Source organism: Eulemur rufifrons, chromosome 30, assembly GCF_041146395.1.
Source record: "Eulemur rufifrons isolate Redbay chromosome 30, OSU_ERuf_1, whole genome shotgun sequence".
NCBI lineage: Eukaryota > Metazoa > Chordata > Mammalia > Primates > Lemuridae > Eulemur > Eulemur rufifrons.
This window is the reverse complement of record NC_091012.1, coordinates 20,272,215-20,289,647: the sequence shown is the minus strand read 5'-3', so window position 1 is coordinate 20,289,647 and position 17,433 is coordinate 20,272,215. Positions and strand designations below refer to the sequence as shown.

The window sequence follows — 17,433 nt, the reverse complement described above, 5'->3', positions numbered from 1 at the left end:
GGGGGGTTAGAGCTCTGTAGCCTAGGGGTCATAATTGTGACCTTTGTCTTGGTGTCTGAAACAGTTTGGCAAAAAAATAAATAGATTTTATGTGTGTGTAAAGAGAGACATGGAGTAAGTATGGTCCATTGGTAACAGTTGGTGAATCAGAGTAAAGGGTGTGTGGGAATTCATTGTACTAGTCTTACAACTTGTCTATAACCTTAAACTTTCTTTACAAAAAAAAAAAAAAAAAATTGAGACCGAGCGTGGTGGCTCACACCTGTAATCCTAGCACTCTGGGAGGCCGAGGCGGGTGGATCGCTCGAAGTCAGGAGTTCAAGACCAGCCCGAGCAAGAGCGAGACCCCGTCTCTACTAAAAATAGAAAGAAATTTTCTGGCAAACTAAAATATATATAGAAAAAATTAGCCAGGCATGGGGGCGCATGCCTGTAGTCCCAGCTACTGGGGAGGCTGAGGCAGTAGGATTGCTTAAGCCCAGGAGTTTGAGGTTGCTGTGAGCTAGGCTGACGCCATGGCACTCACTCTAGCCCAGGCAACAGAGCGAGACTCTGTCTCAAAAAAATTGAAAAAATTTGGATATACAAACACAATATGGGTGTTCAGATTTCTGGTTTAAAAAAAGGAAGGATGTGTAGATTATCATATAACCACTGCTATCAGAGTCATTGGCCTTAGAGGGATAAAAACACACTGGGTACTGTTCAGCTGCCAGAATCTATGTGTTCATCAGATTTAGCCAGCAAATAAAATCGGGAAGAAAAGAGAAAACGCACAGGAAGCACAATCTGTCATGGTTTCGACTTGGAATGGAGTAAATGGACACACTGCAGGAGAACAGTTAGGGCCTTCACGGCGGGTGCTCCCAAAGCAGTCATCTCTTTAGGTGCAGGTGTCTAATGCAGAATATCACATTAAGAGGCTGACTGCCAAGGCCCGGCATTGTCACTGACTATCAGGTTCTTGGATTCCCTTAGAGCTGTCGTGGTGCTGCAGACTTTGCAGGGTGGAGGGGCTTGTGATCCCTGTCCCCCTACCCAGGCTTTTGTTTTGGTTTTATCAGCTCTTTTGTTTTCTCCAGCCAGGGAGGCCTGGAAAGCAACCAAAAGGCCTTTTTGTAAACTTGTTCTTGAAGCACACTTTGTGCTGGAACAAAGATGAGAAGTACCATCTGGGAGAGAAGTCTTTCTTTTTTCGGTGCCGGTAGCACCTTACACACATTCTAGCCCTCAGCCTCCCTGTGTTCTCCCACAGCATGTGGGTTTTTTGGGGAAAGAAGGGAACCCATGTGGGGGCACTTCCACCATGCCGGGCATCATGCTGACCCCCACCATTCTTGGTGTACCCTTACATCCTCCTGCCACCTAAAGGAGGCTCTTGTCTCCGTTGTACCCATAAGGTGAAGCCTTTAGAAGGTGGGCTTGCTTGCCCCATGCTTCACAGTGGGGGAGGCAGAGTTGGTTTGAGTGCTGAGCCCAGGCTGGGTCCATGGTATTGTAGGGCCTCCAAGGGTGTGCAAGGCAGCTGGGAGCCAGAGCTTGTTACAGGAGTGAGGTCAGTGCCATGGGGAGGAAGTTGGAGCTAGAGACTTGGCCAGAAGAGACTTCAGTGGGACAGTTCTGCTAGGCTAGAGATGCAAAACTGAAAAGGAGTCCGAGGACACAAAGCATGTAGAGAATACCAGGGAAGTTCAGAAGAGCCCAGAAAAGAGTCGAGGGTAGGAAGCAAGAAGGGAGAGAGATCAGAGAATAACAAGTACCATTCATTCATCTGTGGTAGTGATGAACACACCAATCTCTGCTTGAATGGAGCTGATGTTTGAACAGAGGACGGGGATAGACAAGAAACAAACTCATGGATGAATAGATAATATGTCAGATGGAGCTGAGCATTTGAAATCAAGTAAAGTAGAGGGGGTAGGAGGCATTAATTGTAAAAGAATGATTCAGAAAGATCTTTTTTTTTTTTCTTTTTTTTCCTGAGACGGAGTCTCCCTCTGTTGCCCAGGCTAGAGTGCCGTGGCGTCAGCCTAGCTCACAGCAACCTCAAACTCCTGGGCTCAAGCAATCCTCCTGCCTCAGCCTCCCAAGTAGCTGGGACTACAGGCATGCACCACCATGCCTGGCTAATTTTTCTACATATATTTTTAGTTGTCCATATAATTTCTTTCTATTTTTAGTAGAGATGGGGTCTTGCTCTTGCTCAGGCTGGTCTCGAACTCCTGACCTCAAACAATCCACCTGCCTCAGCCTCCCAGAGTGCTAGGATTACAGGCGTGAGCCACTGCGCCCGGCCGAGAAAGATCTTGATTTTGACATTTGAGCAGAGATTTGGAAGTGATCGGAGAGTGAGCTGTGCACATATCTAGGCATGAGCACTCAGGTAGAAGAAACCACAAGTGCTAAGGCCCTGAGGCAGGCCTACGCCCATTGTGTTCAAGGGGCAACAAGGAGGCCCGGATGCTGGAGCAGTGGGAGGGGGGGGATTTGGAGGTGATGGGGGCTGGAGTGGGCAGGCCAGTGTAAGAAGTCGAGCTCTGCTTGACAGGAGATGGGAAGACCTGGGATAGTTAACAGAGACATGAGCCAGCTTAAGTTTTAACAGGCTCCCCCTGGTGGCTGGGTTGAGCATGGCTATGGGTGAGGCAGGGAGGCCGGGAAGGAGGGCCCTGCGATGATAGAGGCCGTGCCGAGATAGTGGCAGCAGAAGCTGTTGAATAAATACAGTGTGTCTGAAAGCTTCAAACTGGAGCCTCTCTCATCAGTGCAGCAGACCTTTGGCATGGTCTTGTGGCCCTCAGAGGGCCACATTGTCTTGGGACAATGATAACCCTGTGCATACAAACAGGATGTTTCAGGGGAGGGCAGAATGGTAGTGGAACATCATTCTGAGAACCCGTATTCCCTAAAAGATGCAACGTGTGATTTGTTCGTGGCTGGAAAAAGGCCTTGTGAAAATGGCAAGAATCATGCCTTATGTTTCCTGCTTTACACTTAGCCTCCCTCCTCTGTGTTCCCAAAACTCCAGTCATGCTCACCACACTGTGTGGATTACCTATAGCTCCCTGGGCATGGACAATAGATGTCTTCATCTTCTTTGTCAACCCCAGTTTCTAGCCCAGGCAGGGCTCTGTTCTTGACCGTGGTCCACCTGTAACATTGATCTGAAACTTGGGGTGCATGTGGGTGCGGTGAAGAGGAATTCACCCAGCAGGGTGTGGGTGGCTGTTCTGATGGGATACTGCTATGTGGCCAGCAGGAGCGGCCTGCGCCCAGAGTGGGAAGTTGAGCCGATAACTGTCCTGCAACTGTGCCTAGGTTCATTAGGTCCCTTCTCTCTCTCACAGAGACTGTCATTTGTTGATGTGGCAACAGGATGGCTCGGACAGGGACTGGGGGCCGCATGCGGGATGGCATATACTGGCAAGTACTTCGACAAGGCCAGGTAAGGTGCTTACCCAGAAACCACTTACCTGCCCTGACCCGCGCGCCCTCTGGAGATCTCGGGACAGGTACCCAGCTCCATGGGGTGGAGAAGAGCCCTATAGGGCCAGTCCCCATTCCATCCTATGGCAACCCCTCTGCTCCGTTTCCCACAAGTCTGTTGAAATTCATCCGTTATTGCCTCTCTTAGTTCTTATCCTAGGGTTAAAAACTTTTTAAAACATTCCAACACTTGAGTGGGGTCTGGGAGATAAACATTCATGTTTTTTTGTGGGGGAGTTTAATGTTTTTAACAGAACATGTGCTCCTGAGGCGTAGAATGTTTTGACTGTTGGGATTATTGTGAATGAGCTGTAAGATCAGAAATAAAAGGTGGCAGTGCTTTAAAATGCAACTTGAAATAGAATATAAGAAAATGTATGTGTAAATGGTTTGGGGATTTAAGGGGACTGCTTTTTTCCCATTCCCCTCTTGTCATCATGCTTGTTGATCAGGAGAAGTAGTAGGAGAACCTAAAAATAGGCTCACGGCTAGAATGCGAGAACTAGCAGAAAGAGAAGCCCGCCTCGTGAGGCCCAAGCTTTTAAAGCTTCATTTCCTCAGCTGCTGAGTTTGGGCAGAGCTGATGAGGAAAATAGTCTTAGGGACCTGATCTAAAGCAGCTTCTCCAGGCTGTTCCTTTGTTTCTCTTCGTGAAGTACATTTGCTGGGTGGCCCGATGAGCCCTCCGCCCAAGAGAAGGTCCTAAACCTCGCTTGTCTTGCTCTAGCTACCGAGTATTCTGCCTCATGGGAGATGGTGAGTCCTCAGAAGGCTCCGTCTGGGAAGCATTGGCTTTTGCATCCTACTATGGTCTGGACAACCTCGTGGCAATCTTTGATGTGAACCGCCTGGGACACAGTAGCGCCTTGCCCGCTGAGCACTGCATAGATATCTATCAGAAGCGCTGTGAAGCCTTCGGGTAACCACATCCTCTCTTGCTTTACCTTCTTTCTGTCCCACCATCCTTTGTCTCTTGTAACCTGGCCTCTTTCTCCGTTGACAGGTGGAATACTTACGTGGTGGATGGCCGTGATGTGGCAGCACTGTGCCAGGTGTTCTGGCAGGCAACTCAAGTGAGGAACAAGCCCACTGCTGTGGTTGCCAAGACCTTCAAAGGCCGCGGCTTACCGAGTAAGCAAGTGTTTCTTTCCTGCTTGTAGTTATTAAAAACATCTGTCTGCACAACAGAAGAGGCAGAAGGAGGCCTAAACTGGCCTAGGGAGAGGACTTTTTTTTAAATTTCAGAGTACTATGGGGATACAAATGTTTGGTTACATAAATTGCTTCTGTACAGTTTGAGTCAAAGTTGTAAGTGTGCCCATCACCCAAACAGTGTGCATTGTACCTGTTAGGTGTGAATTTACTCATCCCCTTCTCCCCTTCAGACCTGCTTGATTTCTGATGAGTTTTATTTCCGTATGTGCACATAAGTGTTCTTCAGTTAGTTCCAATTTAATGGTGAGTACACGTGGTGTTTGTTTTTTCCATTCTTGTGATATTTCACTTAGAATAATGGTCTCTAGTTCCATCCAGGTAAATACAAGAGGTATTAGTTAACCATTTTTTATGACTGAGTAGTAGTTCATGGTATACATATACCACGTTTTATTCATCCACTCATATACTGATGGGTACTTGGGTTGTTTCCACATCTTTGCAATTGTGAATTGTGCTGCTATAAACAAACATTCAGGTGCAGGTGTCTTTTTTTTAATAAAATGTCCTTTTTTCCTTTGGGTAAATACCCAGTAGTGGGATTGCTGGATCAAATGGTAGCTCTACTTTTAGTTCTTTGAGTTATCTCCATACTACCTTCCATAGAGGTTGTACTTGTTTGCAGTCCCACCAGCAGTGTGTAACTGTTCCTATGTTTCCACATCCACACGGGCATTTGTTTGGGATTTTTTGATAAAAGCCATTCTCACTGGAGTTAGGTGATATCCCATTGTGGTTTTGATTTGCATTTCCCTGATGATTATAGACTTTGAGCATTTTTTCATGTTTGTTGACCATTAGTTGATCTTCTTTTAAAAAGTTTTTGTTCGTGTCTTTTGCCTACTTTTTAATGGGATTGTTTGATTTTTTTTTTCCTGCTGATTTGCTTGAGTTCTTTGTAGATTCTTGTTGTCAGCCCTTTATCAGATATATAGCATGCAAACATTTTCTCTCATTCTGTAGGTTGTCTGTTCACTTTATTGATTGTTTCCTTGGCTGTGCAGAAGCTTTTTAATTTGATCAGGTCCCATTTATTTATTTTTGTTGTTGCTGTGGTTGCTTTTGGGGTTGTCTTCATAAATTCTTTGCCTAGGTTGATATCTATAAGAGTTTTTCCAACATTTTCTTCCAGAATTCTTAGTTTCATACCTTAGGTTTAAGTCTATTATTCATCATGAGTTGATATTTGTGAGTGGTGAGAAGGGCAGATCCTGTTCAGTTTTATACATGTGGCTATCCAATTTTCCCAGCACCATTTATTGAATAGGGTTTCTTTTCCCCAGTGTATGTTTTTGTCTGCTTTGTCAAAGATCAGATGGCTATATGAGGATGGTTTTATATCTGGGTTCTCCGTTGTGTTCCATTGCTCTATGTCTGTTCTTCTGCCAGTACCATGCTGTTTTGGCTACTATAGCCTTGAGTATAGCTTGAAGTCTGATACAGTGATGCCTCCTCGAACTCCTGGCCTCAAGTGATCCTCCCGCCTCGGCCTCCCAGAGTGCTAGGATTATAGGCGTGAGCCACCTCGCCCAGCCCAATGCCTCCTGATTGGTTCTTTTTGCTTAATGTTGCATTGGTTATTTGGTCTTTTTTCTGGTTCCATATGAAGCATGGAATTATTTTTTTCTAGATCTGTAAAAAATGACGTTGGTATTTTAATGGGGATTGCATTGAATCTGTAAATTACTTTGGGCAGTATAGACATTTTAACAATGTTGATTCTGCTGAGCATGATGTTTTTCCATTTGTTTACATCCCTTGTGATTTCCTTCCTCAGTGTTTCATAGTTCTCCTTGTAGAGGTCTTTCACCTCCTTGGTTAAATATAGTGCTAGGCATATGATTTTCTTTGTCGCTATTGTGAAAGGTATTCAGTCTTTGATTTGATTCTCAGCTTGACTGTTGTTGGCATAGAGGAATGCTACTGATTTGTGTACATTGATTTTGTAACCTTAAACTTTGCTGAATTTATCAATTTCAGGAGTCTCTTGGCAGAATCTTTGGGGTTTTCTAGATATAAGATCATATCATCAGCAAAGATAGTTTGACCTCTTCTTTCCCCATTAAGATACCCTTGATTTCCTTCTCTTGTCTGATTGCCCTGGCTATGACTTCCAACACTATGTTGAATAGAATTGATGACAGTGGGCAACCTTGTCTGGTTCCAGTTCTAAGTGGGAATGCTCTCAATTTTTCCCTGTTGAGTATGATGTTTGGCTGTGGGTTTGTGTATGTTTAACCATCCTTGCATCTCTGGGATGAAGCCCACCTGGTCATGGTGGATTATTTTTTTGATGTGCAGCTGAATTCAGTTTGCTAGAATTTTACTGAGAATGTTTGCATCTGTATTAATGTGGGATATTGATCTGTAGTTTTCTTTTTTTTGTTGTGTCATTTTCTGACTTTGGTAGCAAGGTGATACTGGCTTCATAGAATGAGTTGGGGAAGATTCCTTCCTTCTCAAAGGTACGAAAAAAATTTTGCAGTATAGGTACCAGTTCTTCTTTGTAGGTCTGGTAAAATTTGGCTGTGAAACCATCTGGTCTGGGACTTTTTTTGTTGGAAGATTTTTATTGCTGCTTCAATTTTGTTATTTGATATCGATCTGTTCAAGAGTTCTGTTTCTTCCTGATTGAGTCTAGGGAGGTTGTGTGTTTCCAGGAATTCATCCATTTCCTCAACATTTTCAAGTTTGTGTGCATAGAGATTTTTATAGTATTCAGAGATGATATTTTATATTTCTGTGGTATCAGTTGTAATATCTCCTTTTTCATTTCTGATTGAGCTTATTTTAGGGTCCTTTTCTGTCTCTGGTTAGTCTAGCGAGAGGCCTGTTGATTTTGCTTATCTTTTCAAAGAACCAACTTTTTGTTTTATTAATCTTCTGTATAATTCTTTTGGAATCGATTTCATTTAGTTCTGCTCTGAACTTAGTTATTTTCTTCTGCTGGGTTTGGGATTGGTTTGCTCTTCCTTTTCCAATTCCTTGAGACAATTCATTAGATTGTTGATTTGTGATCTTTCTGTCTTTTGGACATAGGTATTTAAGACTGTGATGTTTCCTCTTAGGGCTGCTTTTACGGAATCCCACAGATTTGGATAACTTGTGTGCTCTTTGTCATTTAGTTCAAAGAATCTTTTGATTTCCACCTTAATTTCCACCTTGACCTAATAATCGTTCAGCGGTAGGTTAATTTCCATGACTTTGTGTAGAGTTGAGTGTTGCTGTTCGAATTGATTTCTACATTTATTCCACTGTGGTCTGAGAAGATATATAGTATAATTTCTATTTTTTTTTAATTTGTTGTGACATGTTTTGTGGCCTAGGATGTGGTCAGTCTTAGGGAATGTTGTGTGAGCTGATGAGAACATCATATATTCGGTAGTTTGGGGGTAGAATGTTCTGTAAATGTCTGTTAGGCCCATTTCTTCTAGAGTCATGTTTAAGTCCATTGTTTCTTTGTTTATTTTCTGTTTGTGGAATCTGTCTCGTTCTGTCAGTGGGGTGTCGAAGTCCCCAACTACTACAGTGCTACTGTTTATAATTTTGTTTAGATCAAGTAGGATTTGCTTTGTGAATCTGGGTGCACCTGTGTTAGGTGCATAGATATTTAGGATCGTTAAGTCTTTTTGTTGAATTGTTCACCGTTATATAATGACTGTCTTTGTCTTTCTTTACTTTTGTTGATTCGAAGTCTATGCTATCTGATATGAGAATGGCTACACCAGCTTTCTTTTGGTTTCCATTTGCATGGAATATTGTTTTCCATCTTTTCACTTTGAGTCTGAATGAGTCCTTGTGGGTCAGATGCATTTCCTGGAGACAGCAGATACTTGGCTTGTATTTTTTTGTCCATTCAGCCAGTCTTTGTCTCTTGAGTGGGGAGTTCAAGCCATACATATTTATTGAAAGAAGTGATAAGTGAGGTGGATTTCTGTTCATCTTGTTACATAGAACTTTATTGTTTTGTTTTACCCCTTCAGCCATTGTGGTATCTGGGCTCTGAACTTTAGCTTTTGGATTGTTTTATGCTGGTGGGTATCTATTGTGTTGATCAATGTATAATTCAGATCTGAGTACTTCCTGCAGGGAAGGTCTGGTCTTGACAAATTCCCTCAGTGTTTGCTTGTCTGAGAAAAGTCTTTATTTCTCCCTCATATAAGAAACTTAGTTATGCAGGATACAAAATTCTAGGCTGGCCATTATTCTGTTTGAGAAGACTGAGAATGGGGCCCCAGTCCCTTGTGGCTTATAATGTCTCAGTTGAGAAGTCTGCAGTTAGTCTGATGGGTTTTCCTTTGTAAGTTACCTTATGGTTCATAGGAGTTCCTCTTTCGTGTTAACTCTGGCCAGTCTGATGGCTATATGTTGTGGTGATTGCCTCTTGCCATGAATTTCCCATGAGTCCATTGTGTTTCTAGTACCTGGATGTCCAGATTTCTAGCAAGACCTGGGAAATTTTCTTGAAGTATTCCCTCAAATAGGTTTTCCAGCCCTTGTGTATTTTTTTTCTTCGCCCTCAGGGATGTCTATAATTCTTATGTTAGGCCTCTTTACATAATCCCACATTTCTTGTAGGCTTGCATTGTTCCTCTTATTACTCTGTTCTTTCTCTTTAATTGACTTGTTTAATTCAAAGGCATTGTCTTCCAGCTCTGAGATTCTTTCTTCCGCCTGATCTAGCCTACTCTTAAGGCTTTCCACTGTGTTTTGTATTTCCTTGAATGAATTTTTCATTTCCAGAAGCTCTGCTTGATTTTTTTTTTAATAATTCAATTTCTTTAGTGAATTTTTCCTTTATTTCTTGAATTGTTTTCATGGTTTCTTTGTGTTGAGTTTTTATTTTCTCTTGTATTTCATTGACCTTCCTTAAAATTCATATTCAAAATTCTTTATTAGTCATTTCAATATTCTCGTTTGGGTTGGTTTGCATGGGTACAGAGTTATTGTTTTCGTTCGAGGGAGTGTCCTTTCACTCTGATTTTTCATGTATCCAGAGATCTTTTACTAATTCCTTCTCATCTGGAGCAGCTTTTGCTTCTTATTTTTAGGTTTTCTTTTGATTAGATAATGACAAGCCCAGTTTAATCTCTGAGACAGTGGGTGGTGCTTAATGGGTGAGACTCAACTACACCCTGTATGATTGACTCAGTAAATGCTGTAAAGGGAGTACAAATTGACCTCCCTGCCAATAGGTGGTGCTTGCTGGAAGGAACAAGCTTCAGTGTTGTTTTTGGGTCCTGTGACCAGCTCTAGTCCCTCCTGAGAAGCACTTGATTTCCCCAGGTGGTGTGTGGGGCCCTGGAACTTCAGGTGATTCCTTTTTCTCTGCCACAGCAGAGGCGGGTGGAGGAGTGCAGCTGGGCAGGGCTGGGTTGTATGAGCTTGCCCTCAGGCTCCACCAAAGGTGATAAGGTATCTGTTTCAGCAGGGGTCAAAGGATCTGCTCCCAGCTTCTAGGCAAAGCTGCCAGGGAGGGGCTATAGTAGCCTCACCCAGTCACAAATCTCCCCCCTCGTTGCCCCCAAGCAATGCAGTTGAGACCTGGAGGTACGGGATCTGGCCTGTAGGCCTGTCCCCAGGTCCCCAAAGATCAATCCCTGACTGTGCCAGGGAGAAGCATGCTGGTCCCGAGTTGTCCACCAGGTTCCCAAGCAGGTTTGATGTCCATCTGCCTCGGGGCATGCCCTGCACTGATGGAGTCGCCCAGCAAGTGGCACCAGGAAGGGCCAACAGACAGAGAGCTCACAGACCAAGCACCCCTCAGTCTGCTGTAGGATCCCTGGAGGAAAGGACTGAGCCCCATTGTCTGTGGAATGAATCCTCGGCATGGTGGCTCAATTGTCTCTCTAAGCAGCCACAGGTGGGAGAGGGGAAGGAGAGGAGAAGCAGTTCCCGAGAGCCCTGGCTCAGTCGTCTCTCAGCAGCCATGGGCAGGGCAGGGGAAGAGGAAGAAAAGAGTGTGAGTGAAATAAAGCTAGCACTCTGGTCGTCTCTGTCCCTCTCTCCAGAAGGCAGCCCACCCAGAATGTCCAGACTCTGGGGTCACACAGATCCCCTGGGACCCTCCAGCCCCCTCTGGCTCCCACAGTCTGGGCTGGAGTTGGAAAATGTTTGTGTGGGAATGAATGAGACAAAAAGCAAGGGGCTGAGGCCCCCTGGGAAGGACAAAGGTGCGAGGTGCATAGAGAAGCAATATGGTGCCTGCTGTCTTGGCTCGGGTCTGCAGTGATGGGAAGTGACCCCAAGGGCGCCAGCTGCCTGATGGTTTGTCCTTGCGAAGCTCCCAGTTCACTGACAGCAGCAGCTTTTGGGCTTGTGAGGGTAGAAGAGCTCTCCAGCAGCTCAGGAGCCCACTGCCTGCCAGAGATATAGGGTAGAGAGAAATAAGCCACTCCACCTGCCCTTCTCACTGGACAGCAAGCCTCTCGGGGGTTGATCTCTGCCAACATCCTGCTCCTTCATATTCTCCTCCTAATTTGGGGGGCTTTCTTCCCATGCTCGAGGACTCAGGAACCTGCTTGAATCTTCATCATGGCTGCTCTGTTGGAGTTTCTCCAGCTCCTGGCTCTGACCTATGGCTTGGATCTGTGGCTTCAATCCGCCAGGCTCTGACCTGTGGGATCCTTGTACCGAGCTTGCGGGAGTTTCTGAGAGCAGCAGCTCAGCGGCCCTGCTCTGCTGAGTCCCTCAGCTGAATCTCCTTGCTGAATCTCTAAGGGAGTCTGTCTTTAACTCAGTTACCAAGGCTGTGCTTATCCAGCTGTTTCTTCCTTCGGGTTACAGGGTCAGCACGAGCTGCCTCTCGGAGCAATGCTCACCCACATGGAGAAGTCTGGAGAAAGCTGCGCAGCAGGGAAGGAGGCAGTAGAGAGGGCTTGTTTAGTGAACAGTGGTTATGCCTGTAATATGTGCTGGAGGCCCCTGCTCTGTCTTGCCTTCACCAACAGTGTCTGGCTAGGGTGGGAGGGAAAGCTGAAACCCCCAGGAAGTGAACAGTGGCTTTCTACCTGCGTGAGGGAGCAGCTGGGAAAACAGTCCATGAGAGGATTGGCAGGGGACAATCTCCATGGTCAGGATAGAATCAGAGTCAGGAAGCGTGCTGTGTGTAAAAACATGCTTACCTAGGCCTGGACTGTGTGGAAGAACACACACAAAACTAGTAAAGCGTCACCTCTGGGAAGTGGAGCTGTGGAACTGGGGTCTGGGGAAGGAGGGAGTTTTGAAAGAGTAACTCCTTGCACATTTCAAGGCTGACATCTGACCTTGTTTATCTCAAGTTTAAATAGTTACAAAGGTTGTGGTTCCTTTTTTTTAAAAATATAGAATTTTTAGAATAAAACCGTTCTATGACTCCACCCCAAAATACAGTCTTATCTGATACCTCCAGTTCAATAAATGACAATTTTGCCAGCGTGCTCCTGGCAGAACCCTGGGTATTGTCCTTGCCTCCATTTCTCCTTGATATGCCCCCACACACATACCTGGTCCCCTAGAGCGCATGTCAGATCCACTCTTCCTCCCCATCTCTACTCCCATGACCATTGCCACACCCTTTCATTTCTCCCGGACTGTAGCAGTTTGCCAGCAGTCTTTGCGCGTACAGCTTGCATCCCCTCCACGCCAGCCCCCACACTGCTGCCACAATGGTCTTTCTAAAATGGATCTGATCAGTCACTTTCTTCACTCCAAACCCTTCAGTGATTTCCCGTCTTGCTTGGGATAAAACTCAAACTCCTTATCATATCCATGAGACCCGCCCTCCATAGTCTGTCCCGCCTGTCTCTCCAGCCTTGTCTCCCTCACTCTCCCCTCCATTCACAGCACCTGGGCCAGTGGCCCCTTCAAGAGCCTCAGGATTTGGTCCAGGCTGTTCTATCTGACTTCAATGCTGTCGCAGGCCCTCCTGTGCCAGGTTTTTACTCCTGTGAGTCCCAGACTGACATCATTTCCATCGGGATGTCTTTCAGATGACCTGATAGGCACCTTTTAAATATTTATAGAATGAATGTCTTTTATTTGTTTTGTTACAGATGTTGAGGATGCAGAAAATTGGTATGGAAAGCCAGTGTCAAAAGAAAGAGCAGATGCCATTATCAAATTAATTGAGACCCAGATACAGACCAACAGGAATCCTGTACCAAAACCCCCTATTGAGGATTCACCTCAAATCAGCATCGTGGGTATAGAAATGACCTCTCCACCTGCTTACAAAGTTGGTGACAAGGTAGGCAAAAAGGTGGATAATTGGATAAATCATGTACATCAACTGCTTTGTTCTCCAATTTTGTTCCTAAATACACAGGATTCTTCATTTATTCTGATCTCCATGGATAAACGAATTACTGGACAGTATGACATTTAATTAGCAGTTATAAGCAACAAAGATGGGTTTACTGTCTCTTTTAGTAGCTCTGATTTTTATTCTCTGCTTTAACACTTAGGTCTGAATATTTTTATTGGTCAGTTGCTATTTATTAGCACTTGGTGTTGTGTGGCTTTTTCTTTTCTTTTCTTTTTTTTTTTTTTGTGGAGACAGTCTCACTTCTGTTGCCCGGGCTAGAGTGCCGTGGTGTCAGCCTAGCTCACAGCAACCTCAAACTCCTGGGCTCAAGCCATCCTTCTGCCTCGGCCTCCCAAGTAGCTGGGACTACAGGCATGCACCACCATACCCAGCTAATTTTTTTTTCTGTATTTATTTTTTAGTTGTCCATATAATTTCTTTCTATTTTTAGTAGAGACAGGCACTCGCTCTTGCTCAGGCTGGTCTTGAACTCCTAACCTCAAGCGATCCTCCTTGGGGAGGGGAAAATAAAAATAATAATAAAAAAAAAAAAGCGATCCTCCTACCTTGGCCGCCCAGAGTGCTAGGATTATAGGCATGAGCCACCGCACCCGGCCTGTGGCTTTTTCTTGCTTCCTAACTTTGGTTTGTGAGCTGACAGTCTACTGTGCATGAAACTGCCACAATTCTGTCTCTCCTGTAAGGATGGTGGCCCAGGTGGGCTGATCTTTTGGACATACTCTCTGGATTACACAGGGCAGCAGGGAAGTTCATCAAAACCAGTTCTGTGAAAAGGAATCAAATTATGCATGAAACCCTGAGGATAAAGCTTTCTTGTTTTTTACCATTTTTATATCTTGCCTTCTGCTATATTATAGCAGAACTGAAATAGGCAGGGTCTTCAGGATCTAGAGGAAATAGGGTGGCAAGCCTGGGAGGAAGAACATGTTTCTGATCCTTCCTTATTTGGAGAAATTTTGAGAGTTGCTTGTTTTCTTAGCCTGGTGATAAGGGTTAAAAATAAATGATTTTGGGCCAGCCACAGTGGCTCACGCCTATAATCCTAGCCCTTTGAGAGGCTGAGGCAGAAGGATTACTTGAGGCCAGGAGTTCGAGACCAGCCTGGGCAATAGTGAGACCTCATCTCTACAAAAAATTTTTAAAAATTAAAAATTTAGCCAGGTGTGGGGTGATGAGCACCTGTTCTTCCAACTACCTGGGAGGCTGAGGCAGGAGGATCGCTTCAGCCCAAGAGTTGGAGGTTGCAGTGAACTGTAATGATGCCACTGCACTCCAGCCGGGGCGACAGAGTGAGACTCTGTCTCAAAAAAAAAAAAAGTCAGTGAGTTCAAAAATAAATCACATTAATGTGCAAATCTGGCTCTTTGAATTACTAATACAATAGACAAGCCATTAGCTAGCTTACTCAAGGAGATAAAAAACATATGTAAACTTAGTCATTGGAAAGAGATGATAACCGTAGGTACAAAGAACATTTAAATAATTATAAGAAAACCATAAACAACTCCATGCTAATTGGTATAAACACATGTTAAACAATTTTTTGGAGTACATTAAATATCAAAATTGACTAAAAGAGATACAAAAACCTTAAATAGGTCAATAGCCATAGAAATAAGTTGGGAAACTGTCCAAGAGCTATACTTAAAAGCACCGGGCTCACCAAGTTACAAGAGTGATTTATTTTTAACCTTCAAGGAATGGGTAATCCCTAAGCTATTTCAAACCTTTCCAAATATGGAAGAAGATGGAAAGTGTCATCTTGATTCATTTATGAAGCAAAAATGTTGCAAAGCTAGCCCAAAGGGGAAAAAAACTGTAGACCAGCCTCATTTATGAATGTTAATGTAAAATTCTAAATAAAACATTAACCAATCTCAACTCCATTAGTACATTAAAAGAAGTGTATGAATCAGTGAAGTTCAAATTAGTAATGCAGATGATTCATCACTATTAGGAGACTTACTAATATAATTCATTGTCAAATTATTAGATCAAAGGAAGGAGGAAAATTATGATCATATTTATGCATGCTAAACAAAAGAAATTCATAAAATTCAACATTTCTGGTGGTGTTTTTTTTTTGTTTTGTTTTGGGTTTTTTTAGGAAAAAACCTTAGTAAAACAAAATAAGACCAGTGAGATACTTCCTCAATTTGACTCTAGATGTAGACATCTTAAATCTGGAGCCCCTTTTGCACCTATCAGCCCTGCTCTGGAAGTATTAGTCGTTGCAGTTAAGGAATAAAAGAACCAGTACCTAAGCCAGATGTGGTGACATGTGCTTGTAGTCCCAGCTACTCAGGAGGCTGATACAGGAGGATCACTTGAACCCAAGAGTTTGACGTTGCAGTGAGCTATGAGGATGCCAGTATGTCTAGCCTGGGTGACAGTGGAACCCTGTCTTAAAAAAGAAACATGTCAGTACCAATAAGGAGACAGCAAGTCTATCCTTATTTGCAGGTGATAGAGTTGTATGTCTGGAAAAACCCAAGAGAATCTACCAGAAATGGTTAGAAATAAGAACAGAGACTGACCAGTAAGAGAGCTTGTAGCAAAACTAGTATACAAGATCAGTTCCTTTCTTATATTAAATAATTAGTTAGTAGATATAATGGTAAGATATCCCTTTGATAATAGTAATAGAAATTAAAATATCTAAAAATAATCATATACAGTCTATGTATACTAAGATGCTTATACAACTACAAGCCAAAACAAGACTGTATGTTTTTTTTTGTTTGTTTGTTTGTTTTTGTTTTTTGAGACAGAGTCTTACTCTGTTGCCTGGGCTAGAGTGCCGTGGCGTCAGCCTAGCTCACAGCAACCTCAAACTCCTGGGCTCAAGCAATCCTGCTGCTTCAGCCTCCCGAGTAGCTGGGACTACAAGCATGTGCCATCATGCCCGGCTAATTTTTTCTATATATTTTTAGTTGTCCAGATAATTTCTTTCCATTTTTTTTTTTTTTAGTAGATACGGGGTCTCGCTCTTGCTCAGGCTGGTCTCGAACTCCTGAGCTCAAACAATCCACCCGCCTCAGCCTCCCAAAGTGCTAGGATTACAGGCGTGAGCCACCATTCCCGGCCGACTTATGTACGTCTTATATGTAAAAGATGAGATGCTCACCAAGTATTAGGTTGGTGTGAAGATAATTGCAGTTTCAGACCATGAATTTTAAATCATTATAACTAGGCTCCAACGCATCTTTATTAATCAAAATAGGAACCATTACAATCAACACATTTTTGCCATTGAGAAATAAGTGTTTATTCCCGTAGCATAAAAATCTATGCTTTGGGATTTGATGAACTCTTGGAAAGCATTTTCTGCATCATGCTGGTTGTGGGAGCATTTTCGCTGCAAAAAGTTGTCACGATGCTTGAAGAAGTGATGATTGGTGAGAGGTCAGGTGAATATGGTGTCTGAGGCAAAACTTCTGTAGCCCAGTTTGTTCAACGTTGGTTGTGCGACATGTGATCAGACATTGTCATGGGGAAGAACTGGGCCCTTCCTGTTGACCAATGCCGGCTGCTAGGCGTTGCAGTTTTTGGTTCATCTCATCGATTTGCTAAGCATACTTCTCAGATAGAATGGTTTCGCTCGGATTCAGAAAGCTGTAGTGGATCAGACTGGCAGAAGACCACCAAACAGCGACCATGACCTTTTTGTAGTGCAAGTTTGGCTTTGGGAAGTGCTTTGGAGCTTCTCGGTCCAGCCACTGAGCTGGTCGTCACCTGTTGTAGGTTGTCATAGAAAATCCACTTTTCGACACACATCACAATCTGATGGAAAAGAGAAATGGTTCATTGTTGCGTATAATAAGAGAAAACGACATTTCATTTTTTTGATTATCAGTGAGCTCATGAGGCACCCACTTATCGAGCTTTTTCACCTTTCCAATTTGCTTCAAATGCCAAATGACCCGACCATAGAATGGTCGATGTCGAGTTCTTCGGCAACTTCTCGTGTAGTTGTAAGGGGATCAGCTTCAATGATTTCTCTCAGTTGGTCGTTGTCAACTTCCAATGGCCGGCCACTGTACTCCTCATCTTCGAGGCTCTCATCTCCTTTGCAAAACTTCTTTTTTTTTTTTTTTTTTTTCCAGAGTCTCGCTTTGTTGCCCGGGCTAGAGTGAGTGCCGTGGCGTCAGCCTAGCTCACAGCAACCTCAAACTCCTGGGCTTAAGCAATCCTACTGCCTCAGCCTCCCGAGTAGCTGGGACTACAGTCATGCGCCACCATGCCCGGCTACTTTTTTCTATATGTATTTTTAGTTGGCCAGATAATTTCTTTCTATTTTTTTAGTAGAGACGAGGTCTCGCTCTTGCTCAGGCTGCTCTCGAACTCCTGACCTCGAGCGATCCACCCGCCTCGGCCTCCCAGAGTGCTAAGATTACAGGCGTGAGCCACTGTGCCCAGTCTGCAAA

The 17,433-nt window shown here is 43.9% G+C and overlaps 1 protein-coding gene across 2 annotated transcripts in view; it reads left to right on the top strand.

The window, feature by feature from the left end:
* Positions 1 to 17,433, top strand: part of TKTL1 (transketolase like 1) — a 40,527-nt gene that overhangs the window by 4,781 nt on the left and 18,313 nt on the right. For both annotated transcript variants that reach the window (XM_069463500.1, XM_069463499.1), the window contains exons 3-6: positions 3,348 to 3,445; positions 4,214 to 4,405; positions 4,490 to 4,617; positions 12,735 to 12,928. In XM_069463500.1, the coding sequence (XP_069319601.1) occupies positions 3,348 to 3,445; positions 4,214 to 4,405; positions 4,490 to 4,617; positions 12,735 to 12,928 (612 nt within the window). The remainder of the gene's footprint in view (positions 1 to 3,347; positions 3,446 to 4,213; positions 4,406 to 4,489; positions 4,618 to 12,734; positions 12,929 to 17,433) is intronic.